Source organism: Bufo bufo (assembly GCF_905171765.1).
Source record: "Bufo bufo chromosome 7 unlocalized genomic scaffold, aBufBuf1.1 SUPER_7_unloc_1, whole genome shotgun sequence".
NCBI lineage: Eukaryota > Metazoa > Chordata > Amphibia > Anura > Bufonidae > Bufo > Bufo bufo.
The window spans coordinates 52,318-76,442 of NW_024400003.1; the positions used below are offsets into that span (position 1 = coordinate 52,318).

General features: G+C 46.9%; 1 protein-coding gene across 1 annotated transcript in view; it reads right to left on the bottom strand.

Annotated features, from left to right (window-relative positions):
- LOC120982964 (integrin alpha-L-like) overlaps positions 1-24,125 on the bottom strand; it is a 102,862-nt gene that overhangs the window by 40,912 nt on the left and 37,825 nt on the right. Inside the window, exon 5 of the mRNA XM_040413063.1 lies at positions 20,224-20,338. Within this exon, the coding sequence (XP_040268997.1) occupies positions 20,224-20,338 (115 nt within the window). The remainder of the gene's footprint in view (positions 1-20,223; positions 20,339-24,125) is intronic.

Sequence of the window (24,125 nt, forward strand, 5' to 3'; positions counted from 1 at the left end):
GGGGGAACTAGGTCAGAAACATTACTAAGATTGACAGAATGGATATTCAGGGAGATAGAAGGGAAGGTAGTTCATCTTTCTGCTTTCCACATAAGAGGGGTAGAAAATATCCAAGCAGATTTTTTGAGCCGACACAGGTTGTGGCAGGGAGAGTGGACGCTGAATCCGGCTGTTTTTGCGCAGATAGTAGATCTGTGGGGTCGTCCATCTGTAGACATGTTTGCTACAAGGGAGAACAGGAAGGTCAGGAGCTTTTTTTCCCTCAGTCCAAAAGAGTGCCCATCTGGAGTGGATGCCTTTCTCCAGAGGTGGGATTTTCCTCTGGGATATGCATTCCCTCCCCTACAGCTAATACCGTTAGTTCTGAAAAAGATCAGGTACGAAAGGGCAAGAGTAATAATAGCACCTTTTTGGCTGAGAGGGGCTTGGTTTTCGCTACTGAGAGCCATGTCAATCTCGGACCCCTGGATTCTGCCGGAGATTCCAGATCTATTATCACAGGGTCCTGTGTACCATCCAAGAGTGGGGTCTCTACATCTTTCGGCGTGGAATTTTAGAGGTAATTTCTAGCCAGTCAGGGGTTCTCAAAGGAATTAGTCTCTACTCTAATGAAGAGCAGAAAGGAAGTAACTAATGGCATTTATGCTAGAATGTGGCGAAGATTTTTGTCCTTCCTAAGTATGGAGAGAGTTTTGTGGCCCTTGGAATTCTCAGTGTCACACTTGAATTCCTCCAAAAAGGTTTATCCTTGCGGTTGGCAAAAAGCACTCTGAAGGTTCAAGTTTCTGCTCATTCGGTATTAGGTAGGAAAAATGTAGCAATGGATCTGTGGGTAGTGAGATTTTTTAAGGCAGTTGACAGGATGGTACCAGTGAAAGGCCCCAGGTTCCCACCATGGGATCTGAATTTAGTTTTAAATGCCTTAACTAAATATCCCTTCGAGCCTTTAGAGTCCTGTTCTATAAAACAACTTACCCTAAAGCTAGTATTACTGGTAGCCTTGACTCCGGCCAGGAGGATTAGCGAGATCCAGGCTATCTCCATCAACCCCCCTTTCATGTCAATCCGGGAAGACAGAGTAGTGTTAAGACCAGACCCAGGTTTCCTGCCGAAGGTTCCATCTAGAGCAAATAGATCACAAAAGATAGTTCTCCCAGCTTTTTTTTCAGATCCCAAGGAGGATCAAGAAAAAGAATTGCATTCTCTCGATGTCAGAAGGTGTATCATACAGTACCTAGAGGTCACTAAAGTCTGGAGAAAGTCATCAGCCCTGTTTGTTCTTTTTGGTGGGGCTAAGAAGGGTAAAACGGCTTTGAAGGCATCTATTGCTAGATGGATCAGAGAAGTCATCTCTATGGCATATTCTGTGTCCGGAGTTCCTCCACCTATCTCTTTGAGAGCTCATTCCACTAGAGCGGTGTCAACTTCTTGGGCGGAGAGGGCCAGTGTATCTATTGAACAAATTTGTCGGGCTGCTACCTGGTCTTCTCCCTCTACTTTTTATAAGCACAACAGGCTTCAGCTTGATTCCATCTCTGACCTATTATTTGGTACTAATGTTTTTGAAGCTGTTTCCCACCCTTGATTTATCTCTGTAATCTCTCTCTAAGGTGCTGTCGTGGGAGGGGAAAAAATTATGATTACACTTACCGGTAATCAGATTTTCCTGACCCTACGACAGCACCGTTCCTTATTCCCTCCCTATGGTGTTTGTTCTGTGTGTTCACGGGTGTTGCAATAAAAAATACAAAAAAATTATATATATATATATATATATATATATATATATACACACATACACACACACAGTCCTGATCAAAAGTTTAAGACCACTTGATAAATGGCAGACAATCCTATGTATCATGGCTGGATCTTCACAAGGTTCCAAGTAGAGCTTCAACATGCAACAAGAAGAAATGGGAGGGAGACAGAACATTTTTTGAGCATTCAATTTAATGAAAACAATGAATAAACTGAAACAGGCTGTTTTTCAGCTGATTAAAAGTTGAGGACCACACCTCCAAAAAAAAACTAAACCCCCCCAAAACCGAAATCCAACCTCCAAACATGAGCTCAGTAATGAGTAGCTCCGCCGTTATTGTTTCGGCATGCTTGATGCAAGCGTTTCCATGAGGTGATCTGGAACATTTCTCCAAGTGGTGAAGACGGCCACACGAAGGCCATCTACTGTCTGGAACTGTTGTCCATTTTTGTAAACTTCCCTTGCCATCCATCCCCAAAGGTTCTCAATTGGATTTAGATCAGGGGAACACGCAGGTTGGGCCAAAAAAGTAATGTTCTTCTCCTGGAAAAAGTCCCTTGTCCTGCGGGCATTGTGTACTGTAGCGTTGTCCTGTTACCACACAGACGAGGGCCCTCAGCCATGAGGAAGGCTCTCTGCAACATCTGGACATAGCCAGCGGCCATTTGACGCCCCTGCACTTCCTGAAGCTCCATTGTTCCACTGAAGGAAAAAGCCCCCCCAGACCATTATGGCGCCCCCTCCACTGTGGCGCGTAGAAAACATCTCAGGTGGGATCTGCTCGTCATGCCAGTAACGTTGGAAACCATCAGGACCATCAAGGTTACATTGTTTCTCATCAGAGGATAAAACTTTCTTCCACCTTTGAATGTCCCATGTTTGGTGCTCTCTTGCAAAGTCCAAACGAGCAGTTCTGTGGCGTTGAAGGAGACGAGGTCTTTGAAGACGTTTTTTGTTTTTGAAGCCCTTCAGTCTCAGATGCTGTCTGATGGTTATGGGGCTGCAGTCAGCAGCAGTAAGGGCCTTAATTTGGGTCGAAGATCGTCCAGTGTCTTGACGGACAGCTAATTGGATCCTCCGGCTCAGTGCCCGTGAAATTTTTTTGAGTCTTCCACTTGACTTTTTTGTTCCATAACCCTCAGGATCATTTAAGAAATTCCAAATGACTGTCTTACTGCGTCCCACCTCAGCAGCGATGGCGGCTGTGAGAGACCCCGCTTATGCAGTTCAACAACCCGGCCACCTTCAAAAAAGGAGAGTTTTTTTGCCTTTGCCATCACAACGTGTGACTACCTGACAGAAGATGACAATGAATCCACATCTTTGCACAGAATTGGCCTTTTAAAAGGCATGTGGCCCTAAAAACAGCTGAAAAACAGCCTGTTTCAGTTTAATCGTTATTTTCAATTAATTGAATGCTCAAAAAAAGTTTTGTCTCACTCCCATTTCTTCTTGTTGCATGTTGAAGCTCTACTTGGAACCTTGTAAAGATCCAGCCATGATACATAGGATTGTCTGCCATTTATCAAGTGGTCTTAAACTTTTGATCAGGACTGTATATATATATACACAGTACAGACCAAAAGTTTGGACACACCTTCTCATTCAAAGAGTTTTTTTTATTTTCATGACTATGAAGGCATCAAAACTATGAATTAACAGATGTGGAATTATATACATAACAAACAAGTGTGAAACAACTGAAAATATGTCATATTCTAGGTTCTTCAAAGTAGCCACCTTTTGCTTTGATTACTGCTTTGCACACTCTTGGCATTCTCTTGATGAGCTTCAAGAGGTAGTCCCCTGAAATGGTTTTCACTTCACAGGTGTGCCCTGTCAGGTTTAATAAGTGGGATTTCTTGCCTTATAAATGCGGTTGGGACCATCAGTTGCGTTGAGGAGAAGTCAGGTGGATACACAGCTGATAGTCCTACTGAATAGACTGTTAGAATTTGTATTATGGCAAGAAAAAAGCAGCTAAGTAAAGAAAAACGAGTGGCCATCATTACTTTAAGAAATGAAGGTCAGTCAGTCACCCGAAAAATTGGGAAAACTTTGAAAGTAAGGGCTATTTGACCATGAAGGAGAGTGATGGGGTGCTGCGCCAGATGACCTGGCCTCCACAGTCATTGGACCTGAACCCAATCGAGATGGTTTGGGGTGAGCTGGACCGCAGAGTGAAGGCAAAAGGGCCAACAAGTGCTAAGCATCTCTGGGAACTCCTTCAAGACTGTTGGAAGACCATTTCAGGGGACTACCTCTTGAAGCTCATCAAGAGAATGCCAAGAGTGTGCAAAGCAGTAATCAAAGCAAAAGGTGGCTACTTTGAAGAACCTAGAATAGGACATATTTTCAGTTGTTTCACACTTGTTTGTTATGTATATAATTCCACATGTGTTAATTCATAGTTTTGATGCCTTCATAGTCATGAAAATAAAGAAAACTCTTCGAATGAGAAGGTGTGTCCAAACTTTTGGTCTGTACTGTATATGTACAGTATATATAAAAAAAATTAAACTAACATAAAGGGAGTCCCTCTCATGAGGTGGGAGAGTGGCTCCACCTTTTGTATGCTGCAGGTTTCCTGTCCTGGGGGCAGAGCCATCTCTCTAAGGTGCTGTCGTGGGGTCAGGAAAATCCGATTATCGGTAAGTATTAAGGCCGATTAATTGGCCTGCATTTGTGGGAGGGGCGCCCTGCCCTATATCTAGGACGCACCTTTCTCCAGAGGGGACGGACGGCAGCAGTGTTCCTGTTACAGCCGGCGGCGTCAGCATCTCCTAGGCGACAGAGCGTCACTTCTGGTCGGCGCTTCCTCCGGCGTCCTGTTCCTCCTCGTGCGGCTGCCTCAGCGCAGTGTCGGCTCCTTAGTCCGGTCGGTGGGGTCGGTCCCTCTAAGGTATGAGAGGGACATCCCCACACCGGAACGGCAGTCTGGCAGCACGCCCCGCTCCCACGTGACTTGCACGCAGGTAGCAGGAGTCAGCGGGACTCCGTTCGTATATTTGCTGGGGCACCTCGCATTAGGCTCTATCTTTCTGCATTGGGGGAGGCTTGTAAGGGAGTAAGGACGGGGGGAGGGGGGGGAATGTCAATGAGAAGGCTAGTCTTTGAGGGCGGAGTTTCAATCTGCCTGATTAATCACAGCCTAGCTGTTTTTAACTTTTCTGTCAAGATGAATTTTGTATATTCACCATGACTGTTATATGGGGGGCAAAGTCTGGCACGGGCCGCCGTGCTGTCAGTTAGGGGGTTAATGCCATACAGCGTGATGGTGATGAGTTGTTGGGGGTAGTACCCCCAGTAACAAGCGCCCCTAGACGTAGGCCAGCAGGGGCACGCCAGACCTTTCACATTGTGTGGCATTCATTGTTCTGTGTCAGATGGGCAGGTTTCTCACTTGCCTGTCTTCATACACTTGTCGCAATTTGCTTGCTACATAGATAGCTGTGTTTTATCTTTGGCATAGGCCCGTCAGCCGTTCAGCCAACTCCGTGAGAACCCCGGCAATCTGACAATCGTGTCTCGTCACCCAGCTTCAGGCGCAAGCGTTGTTAAAAAAAAATAAAAAAAAATTATTCTGCTTAATTCGTGCGAACAGGTCTATTTCCACGGTTGGTTCCTTGTGTTCTTCTCATGTCAGCATCGTGTCCTGTTTCCGGTAAGGTCCTCCTTTATCTTCCACTGTCACACGTCTCCTCCTTCTCCGTACCTGTCAGGTGGTCACCAGGGTCGGTTCCCTTTGCATGACGGTTTCTGCAGTGGCGGTGGTGGTGTCTAGGCACGGGTGGTAGTCAAATTGTTACTAAACAGTGGTAGTGACGGTCCGTCTTTTTGCTTGTTTTACAGTCACACAGAGCATGTCAGCTAGGGCGCTGCCGGAAGACAAGGTGGTTAGGGTCCGCGCAGCCATTCACAGTTTCGTCACTGGTAGGGTCACCACCAAGGTGGAACTGCAGTCCTTGTTAGGCATCTAAATTTTGCGATGCGCGTCATTCCTCAGGGTAGGTTTTCGTAGCCAGATTGTTACCACTCCCACTGTCATAGCCATCATCCAGCCGTGTCTCAGTTATTCCCCCTGTCATAGCTATCATCCAGCCGTGTCTCAGTTATTCCCACTGTCATAGCTATCATCCAGCCATGTCTCAGTTATTCCCACTGTCATAGCCATCATCCAGCCGTGTCTCAGTTATTCCCACTGTCATAGCTATCATCCAGCCATGTCTCAGTTATTCCCACTGTCATAGCTATCATCCAGCCGTGTCTCAGTTATTCCCCCTGTCATAGCTATCATCCAGCCGTGTCTCAGTTATTCCCCCTGTCATAGCTATCATCCAGCCATGTCTCAGTTATTCCCACTGTCATAGCTATCATCCAGCCATGTCTCAGTTATTCCCACTGTCATAGCTATCATCCAGCCGTGTCTCAGTTATTCCCACTATGTCATAGCTATCATCCAGCCATGTCTCAGTTATTCCCACTGTCATATCTATCATCCAGCCATGTCTCAGTTATTCCCACTGTCATAGCTATCATCCAGCCGTGTCTCAGTTATTCCCACTGTCATAGCTATCATCCAGCCGTGTCTCAGTTATTCCCACTGTCATAGCTATCATCCAGCCATGTCTCAGTTATTCCCCCTGTCATAGCTATCATCCAGCCGTGTCTCAGTTATTCCCACTGTCATAGCTATCATCCAGCCGTGTCTCAGTTATTCCCACTGTCATAGCTATCATCCAGCCATGTCTCAGTTATTCTCACTGTCATAGCTATCATCCAGCCATGTCTCAGTTATTCCCACTGTCATAGCTATCATCCAGCCATGTCTCAGTTATTCCCACTGTCATAGCTATCATCCAGCCGTGTCTCAGTTATTCCCACTGTCATAGCTATCATCCAGCCGTGTCTCAGTTATTCCCACTGTCATAGTTATCATCCAGCCATGTCTCAGTTATTCCCACTGTCATAGCTATCATCCAGACATGTCTCAGTTATTCCCACTGTCATAGCTATCATCCAGCCGTGTCTCAGTTATTCCCACTGTCATAGCTATCATCAGCCATGTCTCAGTTATTCCCACTGTCATAGCTATCATCCAGACATGTCTCAGTTATTCCCACTGTCATAGCTATCATCCAGCCATGTCTCAGTTATTCCCACTGCCATAGCTATCATCCAGCCATGTCTCAGTTATTCCCACTGTCATAGCTATCATCCAGCCATGTCTCAGTTATTCCCACTGTCACAGCTATCATCCAGCCATGTCTCAGTTATTCCCACTGTCATAGCTATCATCCAGCCGTGTCTCAGTTATTCCCACTGTCATAGCTATCATCAGCCATGTCTCAGTTATTCCCCCTGTCATAGCTATCATCCAGCCATGTCTCAGTTATTCCCACTGTCATAGCTATCATCAGCCATGTCTCAGTTATTCCCCCTGTCATAGCTATCCTCCAGCCATGTCTCAGTTATTCCCACTGCCATAGCTATCATCCAGCCATGTCTCAGTTATTCCCACTGTCATAGCTATCATCCAGCCGTGTCTCAGTTATTCTCACTGTCATAGCTATCATCCAGCCGTGTCTCAGTTATTCCCACTGTCATAGCTATCATCCAGCCGTGTCTCAGTTATTCCTACTGTCATAGCTATCATCCAGCCGTGTCTCAGTTATTCCCACTGTCATAGCTATCATCCAGCCGTGTCTCAGTTATTCCCGCTGTCATAGCTATCATCCAGCCGTGTCTCAGTTATTCCCACTGTCATAGCTATCATCCAGCCGTGTCTCAGTTATTCTCACTGTCATAGCTATCATCCAGCCGTGTCTCAGTTATTCCCACTGTCATAGCTATCATCCAGCCGTGTCTCAGTTATTCCCACTGTCATAGCTATCATCCAGCCGTGTCTCAGTTATTCCCACTGTCATAGCTATCATCCAGCCGTGTCTCAGTTATTCCCACTGTCATAGCTATCATCAGCCATGTCTCAGTTATTCCCACTGTCATAGCTATCATCCAGCCGTGTCTCAGTTATTCCCACTGTCATAGCTATCATCCAGCCGTGTCTCAGTTATTCCCACTGTCATAGCTATCATCCAGCCGTGTCTCAGTTATTCCCACTGTCATAGCTATCATCCAGCCATGTCTCAGTTATTCCCACTGTCATAGCTATCATCCAGCCGTGTCTCAGTTATTCCCACTGTCATAGCTATCATCCAGCCGTGTCTCAGTTATTCCCACTGTCATAGCTATCATCCAGCCATGTCTCAGTTATTCCCACTGTCATAGCTATCATCCAGCCATGTCTCAGTTATTCCCACTGTCATAGCTATCATCCAGCCGTGTCTCAGTTATTCCCACTGTCATAGCTATCATCCAGCCGTGTCTCAGTTATTCCCACTGTCATAGCTATCATCCAGCCATGTCTCAGTTATTCCCACTGTCATAGCTATCATCCAGCCGTGTCTCAGTTATTCCCACTGTCATAGCTATCATCCAGCCGTGTATCAGTTATTCCCACTGTCATAGCTATCATCCAGCCGTGTCTCAGTTATTCCCACTGTCATAGCTATCATCCAGCCGTGTCTCAGTTATTCCCACTGTCATAGCTATCATCCAGCCGTGTCTCAGTTATTCCCACTGTCATAGCTATCATCCAGCCGTGTCTCAGTTATTCCCACTGTCATAGCTATCATCCAGCCATGTCTCAGTTATTCCCACTGTCATAGCTATCATCCAGCCGTGTCTCAGTTATTCCCACTATGTCATAGCTATCATCCAGCTGTGTCTCAGTTATTCCCACTGTCATAGCTATCATCCAGCCGTGTCTCAGTTATTCCCACTGTCATAGCTATCATCCAGCCGTGTCTCAGTTATTCCCACTATGTCATAGCTGTCATCCAGCCATGTCTCAGTTATCCCCACTGTCATAGCTATCATCCAGCCGTGTCTCAGTTATTTCCACTGTCATAGCTATCATCCAGCCGTGTCTCAGTTATTCCCACTGTCATAGCTATCATCCAGCCGTGTCTCAGTTATTCCCACTGTCATAGATATCATCCAGCCGTGTCTCAGTTATTCCCACTGTCATAGCTATCATCCAGCCGTGTCTCAGTTATTCCCACTGTCATAGCTATCATCCAGCCGTGTCTCAGTTATTCCCACTGTCATAGCTATCATCCAGCCATGTCTCAGTCATTCTCTGTCAGGATAGTCCAGTGTTCCTGGACAGTCAAGCGGATTTGAGCATGTGGGACCACTTCTTGAGTCATGGGAATGGCGTGTCCATGTTTGTCCCGGCGGTCTCCCACAACTCCCCCGTCATATTCTCCAACAGCGGGGTCAGCACTGGTTTCGCTGCTATTTTTGGCCCCCATTGGCTGAATGGGGCGTGGCCGGAGGAGTTTGGCGAGGCCACGGGAATTTATAGTTAACGGAGGCTAGGGACCTGTATCCCGTGGTGGCAGCAGCGCATGTTTGGGGTAACCATTGGACAGGCCGTACTGTGGTCTAAATGACCAAGACCTCCCAGTCAGGTCCCCCTACCCAGGTCAAATTCTTCCCCCACGTCTCACAAATGGGGTCCGATCCACGTCCTGCAGGGATTGTCAGGGGCACTGGCCGGTCGCGGCACTAACACCCCACTGTTACCCTTCGGGACAGCAGCGTTGTCCACCTCCCAATTCATAGCGCATGCGCGTCTACTGGCGGTCAATCTAGGTTTTGACCCCCTCACGGTGTCAGGGCATTCGTTCAGGATTGGGGCAGCCTCGGCCGCTTCAGGAATCAGGTGCCAGCACACATTATCCGTAAGTCGGGCCGGTGGCGCTCGTCTTGTTACAGCCGTTATGTTCCGAACCCCGTTAGCGAGATTTCTTGTGCCTTTCAGAATTTGGCGTTGTAATACGTCAATGAACACGCTTTGTATTTTCATGCTGGGTTTTAGGCCTCTTTCAGGTGTACTCTCGACGGAAGCGGTTATGGCACAACTCAAGCCGCTAGTTCTGTTGGGGCGTACATTAGGGGGTAGGTTCTTTCACACATAGCCCCGACCACAAGTGTTAAGGCCGATTCATTGGCCTGTATTTGTGGGAGGGGCGCCCTGCCCTATATCTGGCACGCACCTTTCTCCAGGGGACGGACGGCAGCAGTGTTCCCCTCCCAGCCCGCCCTTTTCCTTTCACTCTCCTACAGGGTATGCCCTCTTTCAGGTGTACTCTCGACGGAAGCGGTTATGGCACAACTCAAGCCGCTAGTTCTGTTGGGGCGTACATTAGGGTGTAGGTTCTTTCACACATAGCCCCGACCACAAGTGTAATCATCATTTTCTTCCACATTTATCGCATAAGAAAAGTCTATATCCTTATTATATTGAGAATAACATTTTTTTTTAGAAAGCTGATGAATATTACTGGTTTCTTTATAATCAGATTTTGTGTCTATGAATAAAGCAGTAACAGGTTTCAGGAAAAAATACCCTATTCTCAATATAGTAAGGCCTTATTATTGTATGATTATAAATGATTTATTATAGTATAACCTTTTAATATGGTTTTAAATAAAAAAAATAAAAACTTATCTCTCCTGGGACTGGAATCAGAGATGTCTATATTCAACTTTGGTGCACTAAAATGGGTGTAAAACAGTCATAGTGAGGGCTAGAGGGCTGGAAAAGGGAGCAAAATGGGGGTAAGAGCAGGACAGTTACCCTGCAAACAAATGTGGATAGGACTTAAAATAACATAGAATATACAAAAATTATAATCTTGAACTAGGAGGCGGAGGTCAAAGTGGAGTAGGAGGTTGAGGAGGCGGTGGACGTGTAGGTAGAAGCGGTGGTGGAGGAGGAGGTAGCCTACACTGTTTTTGTTGTTTTTTTATTTTTATAAATTTGGGAAGACCCCAAAACATTGGGAAATAGAAAAGAGAACACAAAGAGAAAGTGTGCTGGAATACTTGTCTATTCTGCACAAGGTACGGACAAGTCCTGTGGGATCCAGGCCTGGTTCATTTTAATGACCGTGAGCTTGTCCACGTTGGCTGTGGACAGGCGGCTGCGCTTGTCTGTGATCCTTCCCCCCCGGCGTGCTGAACACACATTCGGACAATACACTTGGTGCAGGGCCAGCACCTCCAAAACATAACGGGCAAGCTCAGGCCATCAGTGCACACCTGATTTTGTCCCCCACTTGGTTGTGCAGTGAAGGGATGGCTCTCCTGGAAAAGTAGTGGCGGCTGGGCACCACGTGCTGTGGGACAGCCACCGCCATAAGGCCTTCAAAACTCTCCGTCTCCACCAGACGGAATGACAGCAGTTCAAAGGCCAGTAATTTAGAAATGCTGGCATTCAGGGCCAGGGATGGCGGGTGGGTAGGGGGGTACTTCCTCTTCCTCTCCAGCGTTTGGGATATGGAGAGCTGAACGCTTCCGTGGGACATTGTGGAGATGCTTGGTGACCCAGGTGGTGGTGTTGCCTGCAGATCCTCTGCGGGGTGGCAGGTGGCACTGTCACTCCAGAGGTGGATGAAGAGGCCACGACTGCAGCAGAAGAGGAAGCAGGAGGAGTCAGAGACCTTTCTTGGTTTTTGAGGTGTCTTCTCCACTGCAGCTCGTGCTTTGCACTTAGATGCCTGGTCATGCAGGTTGTGCTCAGGTGGAGAACGTTTATGTCTCGCTTCAGGCTCTGATTGCACAGTGTGCAAACCACTTGTGTCTTGTCGTCAGCACATTGTCTGAAGAACTGCCACGCCAGGGAACTCCTTGGAGCTGGCTTTGGTGTGCTCGGTCCCTTGCTGCGGTGGGCAGTAGCAGGCGTACTGTCTAGGGGACGGCCGCTCTGCTTTTGCACCCTGCTCCCTCTTCTGCTGTGCTGGTGGCTCTGTGCGACCACCGCCTCTTCCTCCGAACTACATAGGTCACTCGCATGACTTTGATTCCAAGTGGGGTCGAGGACCTCATTGTCCTCCACATCATCTCCCACCCAGTCTTCACCCCTGCCCTCCTTGCCGGTCTGCACACTGCAGAAAGCCCCAGCAGTTGGCACCTATGTTTCGTCATCATCCGAGACGTGCTGTCATCCCTTGTCCACATCCTGAAACATAAGTGGTTGGCCATCGGTGCACTCAATCTCTTCCACTTCTGGGGCAGGGCTAGGTGGACGGCCCTGGGAAACCCGGCTAACAGAGTCATCAAAAAGCAGAAGAGACTGCTGCATGACTTGGGGCTCAGACTGCTTGGCTGATTTGCAAGGGAGTGAGGTTAAAGACAGATGCCCATGGGCTGCAGGTGCCAACTCTGCGCTTTCAGCAGGGATCCGGGTGGGAGACAATGAAGGACCTGGAGGCACTGTCAGCCACCCAATCTACTACTGCCTTCACTTGTTCTGGCCTCACCATTCGTACACCGGTATTCAAAATAACGCTGAACGTTCTGTCGCCTACGTGCACCTGAGGAAGGGGTTTAATTTGGGTGTGTAGCTGGCACAGATCGACCACGTCCTCTCCCTGCAACAGGAGGTCCACCAGCAGCACCACGACCGGGGCCACGTCCCTTATTCGATGCTCTCCTCATTCCTTGAGGTCACCCACCGAACTAACAGACGGATTAACTATATTACTGTATTTTCCTGCGTATAAGACAACTTTTTAACACCTGAAAATCTTCTCAAAAGTCGGGGGTCGTCTTATACGCCGGTATACGGCGTGCTGAAACTTACTTCCTAGCCGGACTTTAGGGACAGGCGCCCTCTAGCTGAGCCACCGTGCGCTGCATCCCGGCCAGCCGCTCCTGAAGCAGCCCCCTCTCCCTGCTCTAGTGGTTTTCTCATGCCGGCAGTATCACATTGCCTACTACCACTCAGATCGTCTTGAAGACGGAAGGGGGGGGGGGGGGAAAGCTGACCCAGTCATGTGGTGGTGAATACAGTACAGCACCAGTATCTGTACCGGTTCATACAGTACAGCACCAGTATCTGTACACACAGTACAGCACCAGTATCTGTACACACAGTACAGCACCAGTATCTGTACACACGGTACAGCACCAGTATCTGTACACACGGTACAGCACCAGTATCTGTACACACGGTACAGCACCAGTATCTGTACACACAGTACAGCACCAGTATCTGTACACACGGTACAGCACCAGTATCTGTACATACAGCACAGCACCAGTATCTGTACACACAGTACAGCACCAGTATCTGTACACACAGTACAGCACCAGTATCTGTACACACAGTACAGCACCAGTACATACAGTACAGCACCAGTACATACAGTACAGCACCAGTACATACAGTACAGCACCAGTATCTGTACATACAGTACAGCACCAGTATCTGTACACACAGTACAGCACCAGTATCTGTACACACAGTACAGCACCAGTACATACAGTACAGCACCAGTATCTGTACACACAGTACAGCACCAGTATCTGTACATACAGTACAGCACCAGTATCTGTACACACAGTACAGCACCAGTATCTGTACATACAGTACAGCACCAGTATCTGTACATACAGTACAGCACCAGTATCTGTACACACGGTACAGCACCAGTATCTGTACACACGGTACAGCACCAGTATCTGTACACACGGTACAGCACCAGTATCTGTACACACGGTACAGCACCAGTATCTGTACACACGGTACAGCACCAGTATCTGTACACACAGTACAGCACCAGTATCTGTACACACGGTACAGCACCAGTATCTGTACATACGGTACAGCACCAGTATCTGTACACACAGTACAGCACCAGTATCTGTACACACGGTACAGCACCAGTATCTGTACACACAGTACAGCACCAGTATCTGTACACACAGTACAGCACCAGTATCTGTACACACAGTACAGCACCAGTATCTGTACACACAGTACAGCACCAGTATCTGTACACACGGTACAGCACCAGTATCTGTACACACAGTACAGCACCAGTATCTGTACACACGGTACAGCACCAGTATCTGTACACACAGTACAGCACCAGTATCTGTACACACAGTACAGCACCAGTATCTGTACACACAGTACAGCACCAGTATCTGTACACACAGTACAGCACCAGTATCTGTACACACAGTACAGCACCAGTATCTGTACACACAGTACAGCACCAGTATCTGTACACACAGTACAGCACCAGTATCTGTACACACAGTACAGCACCAGTATCTGTACACACAGTACAGCACCAGTATCTGTACACACAGTACAGCACCAGTATCTGTACACACAGTACAGCACCAGTATCTGTACACACAGTACAGCACCAGTATCTGTACACACAGTACAGCACCAGTATCTGTACACACAGTACAGCACCAGTATCTGTACACACAGTACAGCACCAGTATCTGTACACACAGTACAGCACCAGTATCTGTACACACAGTACAGCACAGCACCAGTACATACAGTCAGGGCCGGTGCAAGAATTTTTGTCAACAAAAGCGAATCTACATTTTGGCGCCCCCCCCCCCCCCCCCCTCTCTATCATTTCACATTTCTGCCCCTCATGGTTCATATCCATTTCTTGCCCCCCCCCCCCCCCCCCCCATCATTTCACATTTCTGCCACTCATGATTCATGTCCATTTCCCCCCCCATTTCACATTTCTGCCCCTCATGATTCATGTCCATTGTGGCGAAACCAACCTCGCCACTGGGTTTTGGAGAGGACTGGCTGCTGGCCTCTTGCCCCAGGATTATGGGCCATATACTAACTTTTAAACCCCTGAACCTATTCAAGTGAATTTTGGATAGGTTTGTCCCCAAGTTATACTGTTTAAATTGATGTAAGTTATATGTATGGCCAATGTAAACTCACAAAGTTGTAACAATTTATAATAAGTGTAACTTGTCAGCTTGGGAGGAATATGCTGGGTGTGTTTCTATTGTGCCATTGTCCCATTGTGTGTTTAAATGGTGATGTCTGTCCTATTGTCTGCACATGTGTATTGGTGATTTCTCTTTGTCTTGAGAGATAATTGGATTACGCCTCGGGTGTCTCCAGGGCAGAGAGGAGGAAACCATGATGCATTGTGGGGATGTATTGTCTCTGTGTATCCTACAGTGCTGCATATCTGTCCTATGTCACAGTCTTCATTCTGGTCCCCTAGGGGCGTGTACACCAGATGGGCTTGGTTGTTTTATACCTCCCTGTGGGCGGACCTGTATTTGCAAACAACTGTAATAAAAACCAGGCTGGGTGTGCCAGGACCTCAGACCACTGCTTGACCCTCAACACGGAGCCTTGTCTCGTTATTGGGGGGATTCACTGTATGCTGTTAGAGGACCGATTGCCAGGATTGTATGCTTTTCCTGTTCGTCTGCTAGCAGCTATTCGTGAGGTTCCAGTTTGGAGTGCTACTTTGTATCCAGTTCGGGAGTTGGTGTTCTGCAGTAGCTGTGCCTGTCTCTCAGAAAGGGGCTTATCGCCTAAACGGATTTTAACCCCTTGTCTGCTGAAATGGTCCGTTACATCCATTTCTTGCCCCCCCCATCATTTCACATTTCTGCCCCTCATGATTCATGTCCATTTCTTGCCCCCCCCCCCATCATTTCACATTTCTGCCCCTCATGATTCATGTCCATTTCTTGCCCCCCCCCCATCATTTCACATTTCTGCCCCTCATGATTCATGTCCATTTCTTGCCCCCCCCATCATTTCACATTTCTGCCCCTCATGATTCATGTCCATTTCTTGCCCCCCCCATGTGCCAATATCATAGTGCCATCCTCTCCCCCTGCCCCCTAATGTGCCAGTATCAAGTGCCCCTCTCCTTCCCCCTCCATGTGCCAGTATCATGGTGCCAATAGCCCCCCTCCCCCGTGGCAGTAAAGTAACAGTCCGGTATTTATAAAAAAAAACAAAAAACTTTTTTACTTACCTCCATGTCAGCGATGCGATGCGATGCAGGCCTCTTCTGGCCTCTTTTGCCACCAGCCTCTAGTGTTGAAGATTTGGTGCTCGTGTTCTTATTTAGCCTGTCTTTCAGAAAAGTTTATGATGGGATTCAAACCCATGACCTTTTGTATCAGAGGCAAAGCACTTACCCACACAGCTATGAGAGCTGTATAGCCAGTTACTTAAAAAATAAATAAAAAAATAAGACTTCTACTGTAGATAACTTTGATACCTAGTGTACATACACATGACAGTTGCCCCAACACACCCAGCTCTGCTACATCCATACACAGTGTGCTGGGGCAGCTGTCATGTGTATGTACACTAGGTATCAAAGTTATCTACAGTAGAAGTCTTATATATATATATATATATCTTTTTTTTTTAACTAACTGGCTATACAGCTCTCATAGCTGTGTGGGTAAATGCCTTGCCACTGATGTGAAAGGTCGCGAGTTCGAGGGAGAAACTTTTCTGAAAGACATGCTAAATGAGATTTAAATACACCAGGGTCTCGTAGCTCAGAGAGTGTGTTGCTGCGGCTGCTGCCTCAGCCTGTCAGCTGCGTGCCGCTCACTCTGTGACTGAGACAGTGAGGGCCGGGGGGCGGCCGGGCTGCTCGGCACACAGGCTCAGCGGGGTAAATGTAAGTTAGCAAGTTAATTGTTTGCCGCCCCCCCTTCTCTGCGCCCTCAAGCAGCCGCTTGGGCTGCCTTATGATAGAGCCGGCCCTGTATACAGTACAGTATACAAATGGCTAACAGTCAAGACCCCATCATGGCTCTACCAGCAAGAAGAAAGAAATATGAAGCCAGTTTAAAACTTAAAGTTGTAAACTTTGCCATGGAACATAATAACTGCGCTGCTGCAAGACAATATGGAGTAACAGAACAGATGGTTCGGGACTGGAAAGCAAATGAAAAAGCATTAAAGAGTGTGCCAAGGGGTAAGTGTGCATTAAGAAGAGGCACCGCACATTGGCCAGAACTCGAAAAACATGTAGCAGACATGGTGAATGAGCATCGCCAAAACGGTTATGTAGTGACACGAAATAAAATACGTTTGTTCGCACTTCAGTGGCCAAATCTAACCCAGATCACAGCCACAGATCTAAGGCCACTGTATCCTGGTGCACTAGATTCCTGGAAAGGCAGAATATGGTACTGAGGCAACAGACGAAAAGTGCACAACAATTACCTGCAGATCTTGATGCCAAAGTAAAATAGCGTTGGAGGGGTAGTCTTATACAGCGAGTATAGCCCAAATCCTATATTTTAGCTAGAAAAGTAGGGGGTCGTCTTATACGCCGGAAAATACAGTAATTTCCCTGTCACTTATAAAGTGCACGAGTATCTCACACCAAAAATGGGAATATGTCACCCACCGAACTAAGACGGATTAATTATTATATTTCTTTGCCGGGTGCAAAGCTGGTGTATAGCACTCACTATAGGTCACCAACAGAACAAATAGCCAGATGAGCTTCCTAACACTCTCCCTCGCTTCAGCTGCCTGCCCCTGTACTACTCAGAGCTGATGGGCGGTACTACACGTGATCCAGCTTGTATAGAGGCTGGGTCACATGATGCACCGGCCAATCACAGCCATGCCATTACTAGGCATGGCTGTGATGGCTTCTAAGTGCACACAGCTTAAAAGCTTGTTGATTGGCTGCCCTGCAGCCTTTCAACAAGCTTTATTAAATGCCCGAACACCGAACTCGAACCAGAACTTTTCTGGCAAAGTTCGGGTTCGGGTACCCAAAATCATAAAATTCGGTACGAACCCGAACTTTACAGTTTAGGTTCGCTGAACACTAATTACTGGTGCCTGTATAATCATATATTGTGACTATGAATAAAGCAGTGATATGTAGATGAGCTTTCTGAGCAGATCTCAGTGTGGTGAAGCTATAGTACATAGTGTATATGATATGTAGATGCTAGAACACAGCTCTGCCCTCAGCATGTCTTTCCTATACTTATAAGATATCACATATTACTGGTGTCTGTATAATCATATATTGTGTCTGTGAATAAAGCAGTGATATGTAGATGAGCTTTCTGAGCAGATCTCAATGTGGTGAAGCTATAGTACATAGTGTATATGATATGTAGATGCTAGAACACAGCTCTGCCCTCAGCATGTCTTTCCTATACTTATAAGATAACACATATTACTGGTGTCTGTATAATCATATATTGTGTCTGAATAAAGCAGTGATATGTAGATGAGCTTTCTGAGCAGATCTCAATGTGGTGAAGCTATAGTACATAGTGTATATGATATGGAGATGCTAGGACACAGCTCTGCCCTCAGCATGTCTTTCCTATACGTATAAGATATCACATATTACTGGTGTCTGTATAATCATATATTGTGACTATGAATAAAGCAGTGATATGTAGATGAGCTTTCTGAGCAGATCTCAATGTGGTGAAGCTACAGTACATAGTGTATATGATATGTAGATGCTAGAACACAGCTCTGCCCTCAGCATGTCTTTCCTATACGTATAAGATATCACATATTACTGGTGTCTGTATAATCATATATTGTGTCTGAATAAAGCAGTGATATGTAGATGAGCTTTCTGAGCAGATCTCAGTGTGGTGAAGCTATAGTACATAGTGTATATGATATGTAGATGCTAGGACACAGCTCTGCCCTCAGCATGTCATTCCTATACTTATAAGCTAACCCATATTACTGGTGTCTGTATGATCATATATTGTGTCTGTGAATAAAGCAGTGATATGTAGATGAGCTTTCTGAGCAGACCTCAGTGTGGTGAAGCTATAGTACATAGTGTATATGATATGTAGATGCTAGGACACAGCTCTGCCCTCAGCATGTCTTTCCTATACGTATAAGATAACACATATTACTGGTGTCTGTATAATCATATATTGTGTCTGAATAAAGCAGTGATATGTAGATGAGCTTTCTGAGCCGATCTCAGTGTGGTGAAGCTATAGTACATAGTGTATATGATATGTAGATGCTAGGACACAGCTCTGCCCTCAGCATGTCTTTCCTATACGTATAAGATAACACATATTACTGGTGTCTGTATAATCATATATTGTGTCTGAATAAAGCAGTGATATGTAGATGAGCTTTCTGAGCAGATCTCAGTGTGGTGAAGCTATAGTACATAGTGTATATGATATGTAGATGCTAGGACACAGCTCTGCCCTCAGCATGTCTTTCCTATACGTATAAGATAACAGATATTACCGGTGTCTGTATGATCATATATTGTGTCTGAATAAAGCAGTGATATGTAGATGAGCTTTCTGAGCAGATCTCAGTGGAGATGCTAGGACACCGCTCTGCCCTCTATCCCTGTCAATCAATGGGAGGGGGTGTGTGCAGAGCCCCGCCTCTGAGTGCTTGAATTGCTCATTTGCATATGAATAAAATGTAGATATCTCTGCAGCTGTTTATCATACAGACAAAAGAAAGGTACAGTTTTAATCAGCATGATGAGCCCTAGCAGCCAGTGTGTCTGGTTTAATAGGGTTGATCCTGGTGACAGAGCTGCTTTAAATGCCACACAAGCTAAATATTTTCTTTTGTGTATATAGAGTTGGACCCCATGCACATGTCCGCATATTTGGTCTGCATCTGATCTGCATTTTATGCTACTCTGATACGGACTTAATCATTTCAATGGGACCGCAAAAAATGTGGACTGCACACTGTGTCCATTTGGCCAGCCTGCAAAAAAGATAGAACATGTTCTATATGTGTCTGTTTTGTGGACAAGAATAGGCATTTCTACCATAAGGCGGGATGCGTGGAACAGGAAAATTGCAGACAGCGCACATGGCTGGTATCTATTTTTTGTGGATCCGTGATTTGCACACCAGAAATCACATATGGTCAAGTGGTTTGTATAAGAAGGGTGAGAGTAACACATGATTTTTGCACATACCCAGGTGTGGTGCGTTAACCCCTTGATATCTGAGGCAGTGTTTAAAGGGCTTCTGTCACCCCCCGATGACGTCTTCTCTTTCGGGTTTAGAGGTGACGTCATCGGCGCAGGCGCACTGAGGAAGTGCTGAGGAAGCGAGCGTCCTTCTCTCAGAGCGCCTGTGCCGAATGAAGACACGTAAGGCGCAGGTGCGGGATTTGAATTGCAGACAGGGCCAGCCGGAGGAGGAGAGCGCTCGCTGGCCCTGTCAATCAACAGGAGGAGGGGGCTTTTTTTTGAAAGGCGGATGCGGCGGCTACCAGCAAGTAACCGCCCTACTTGCTGGAAGCAAGGTAATTATCATATTATAAAAGTGCGGTTTTTAAAGAAACTAAGCCACAGAAAAAGGTAAGAGCTCTATATATTGAATAATTGCACTATAAGGATTTTAATTAGCCCAAAAATTAAAAATGACTTTTGGGGGGTGACAGAAGCCCTTTAAGTAGGACATAATGTACCCTAAGGATCCTTTACAAACCTCCTCCAGTCATCACTGGATACCATGGCTGCATATGTGTCTGATACTAGGGCCACTTGTCCCCTTGTTGTACCTACCTTCAAAACCAGGGGTACTCTTACTGGACACAGTGAGACTGGAGTCCACGATGTAGCAGGCCCCATTTGTGTACTGGGTCTCAAAACAGTTGTGAGGAATAGCAGAGCCACATACCTGGAGGCAAACAGATTAAGTACTTAGGGTGATAAATTATATCTCTGGAGACGTTATTAATATGTAGAGTATAGAGCCAAACATGTTAGAATTGTGTCCATGTCCCAATATTTATGGACCTGACTGTACCATCATATGGGTTTAAGTATGTACCGCATGTAAAGCTTCTGTTTTCCACCATTTGTGTGTGTCTCACTGTCTGCTTCTCAGTCACACAGCATATTAAGATAGGGGGCACAACAAGACCAGGCTTACTGCAATGGTGACAAAAAAAAAATGCACTGATCTACTGTATCCCTATAGTCCGTGGAGATGTTTTCCCTCTTCCATGGACAATGCTTCCAGCTGTTTTTTGTTCTTGCACTGCATCTTGATGGGATGTACATCCAGGGTCTGAAAGCTGGGGGTCAATTTATTTTAGATGCTCTTGAGTGGAATTACAGGCAGCAATGTCAACACAAAACAGCAAATCACCACCAACTGACAGCAATATAACCCCTAACCAGAACATCCCCACCGCCTGACAGCCATATAACCCCTAACAGGACATCCCCACCACCTGACAGCAATATAACCCCTAACCAGAACATCCCCACCACCTGACAGCCATATAACCCCTAACAGGACATCCCCACCACCTGAGAGCAATATAACCCCTAACCAGAACATCCCCACCGCCTGACAGCCATATAACCCCTAACAGAACATCCCCACCACCTGAGAGCAATATAACCCCTAACCAGAACATCCCCACCACCTGACAGCCATATAACCCCTAACCAGAACATCCCCACCGCCTGACAGCCACATAACCCCTAACAGGACATCTCCACCAACTGACAGCAATACAACCCCTAACCAGAACATCTCCACCACCTGACAGCCATATAACCCCTAACAGGACATCCCCACCACCTGACAGCCATATAACCCCTAACAGGACATCCCCACCACCTGACAGCAATATAACCCCTAACCAGAACATCTCCACCACCTGACAGCAATATAACCCCTAACCAGAACATCTCCACCACCTGACAGCCATATAACCCCTAACCAGAACATCCCCACCACCTGACAGCCATATAACCCCTAACCAGAACATCCCCACCACCTGACAGCCATATAACCCCTAACCAGAACATCTTCACCACCTGACAGCAATACAACCCCTAACCAGGACATCCCCACCGCCTGACAGCAATATAACCCCTAACCAGAACATCTCCACCACCTGACAGCCATATAACCCCTAACAGGACATCCCCACCACCTGACAGCCATATAACCCCTAACAGGACATCACCACCACCTGACAGCCATATAACCCCTAACCAGAACATCTCCACCACCTGACAGCAATATAACCCCTAACCAGAACATCTTCACCACCTGACAGCAATATAACCCCTAACAGGACATCACCACCACCTGACAGCAATATAACCCCTAACCAGAACATCCCCACCACCTGAGAGCAATATAACCCCTAACAGGACATCCCCACCACCTTGTAGCAATATAACCCCTAACCAGAACATCTCCACCACCTGACAGCAATATAACCCCTAACCAGAACATCTCCACCACCTGACAGCAATATAACCCCTAACAGGACATCCCCACCACCTGACAGCCATATAACCCCTAACAGAACATCCCCACCACCTGACAGCAATATAACCCCTAACAGGACATCACCACCACCTGAGAGCAATATAACCCCTAACAGAACATCCCCACCACCTGACAGCAATATAACCCCTAACAGAACATCCCCACCACCTGACAGCAATATAACCTCTAACCAGAACATCTCCACCACCTGAGAGCAATATAACCCCTAACCAGAACATCTCCACCACCTGACAGCCATATAACCCCTAACCAGAACATCTCCACCACCTGACAGCAATATAACCTCTAACCAGAACATCTCCACCACCTGACAGCAATATAACCCCTAACCAGAACATCCCCACCACCTGAGAGCAATATAACCCCTAACCAGAACATCTCCACCACCTGACAGCAATATAACCCCTAACCAGAACATCCCCACCACCTGACAGCAATATAACCCCTAACCAGAACATCTCCACCACCTGACAGCAATATAACCCCTAACCAGAACATCCCCACCACCTGAGAGCCATATAACCCCTAACCAGAACATCTCCACCACCTGACAGCAATATAACCCCTAACCAGAACATCTCCACCACCTGACAGCAATATAACCCCTAACAGGACATCCCCACCACCTGACAGCCATATAACCCCTAACCAGAACATCCCCACCACCTGACAGCAATATAACCCCTAACCAGAACATCCCCATCACCTGAGAGCAATATAACCCCTAACCAGAACATCTCCACCACCTGACAGCAATATAACCCCTAACCAGAACATCCCCACCACCTGAGAGCAATATAACCCCTAACCAGAACATCTCCACCACCTGACAGCCATATAACCCCTAACCAGAACATCTCCACCACCTGACAGCAATATAACCCCTAACCAGAACATCCCCACCGCCTGACAGCCATATAACCCCTAACAGGACATCACCACCATTTGACAGCAATACAACCCATAACCAGAACATCTCCACCGCCTGACAGCCATATAACCCCTAACAGGACATCACCACCATTTGACAGCAATATAACCCCTAACCAGGACATCACCACCACCTGACAGCCATATAACCCCTAACAGGACATCACCACCACCTGACAGCCATATAACCCCTAACAGGACATCACCACCACCTGACAGCAATATAACCCCTAACCAGGACATCACCACCACCTGACAGCAATATAACCCCTAACCAGGACATCTCCACCACCTGACAGCAATATAACCCCCTAACCAGAACATCTCCACCACCTGACAGCAATACAACCCCTAACCAGGACATCCCCACCGCCTGACAGCCATATAACCCCTAACAGGACATCACCACTACCTGACAGCAATATAACCCCTAACCAGAACATCTCCACCACCTGACAGCAATATAACCCCTAACCAGAACATCCCCACCACCTGACAGCAATATAACCCCTAACCAGAACATCTCCACCACCTTGTAGCAATATAACCTCTAACCAGAACATCCCCACCACCTGACAGCAATATAACCCCTAACCAGAACATCTCCACCACCTTGTAGCAATATAACCTCTAACCAGAACATCTCCACCACCTGACAGCAATATAACCCCTAACCAGAACATCCCCACCGCCTGACAGCCATATAACCCCTAACCAGAACATCCCCACCACCTGACAGCAATATAACCCCTAACCAGAACATCTCCACCACCTGACAGCAATATAACCCCTAACCAGAACATCTCCACCACCTGACAGCAATATAACCCCTAACCAGAACATCCCCACCACCTGAGAGCAATATAACCCCTAACAGGACATCCCCACCACCTGACAGCAATATAACCCCTAACCAGAACATCTCCACCACCTGACAGCAATATAACCCCTAACCAGAACATCCCCACCACCTGAGAGCAATATAACCCCTAACAGGACATCCCCACCACCTGACAGCAATATAACCCCTAACCAGAACATCTCCACCACCTGACAGCAATATAACCCCTAACCAGAACATCCCCACCACCTGACAGCAATATAACCCCTAACCAGAACATCTCCACCACCTGACAGCAATATAACCCCTAACCAGAACATCTCCACCACCTTGTAGCAATGTAACCCCTAACCAGAACATCCCCACCACCTGACAGCC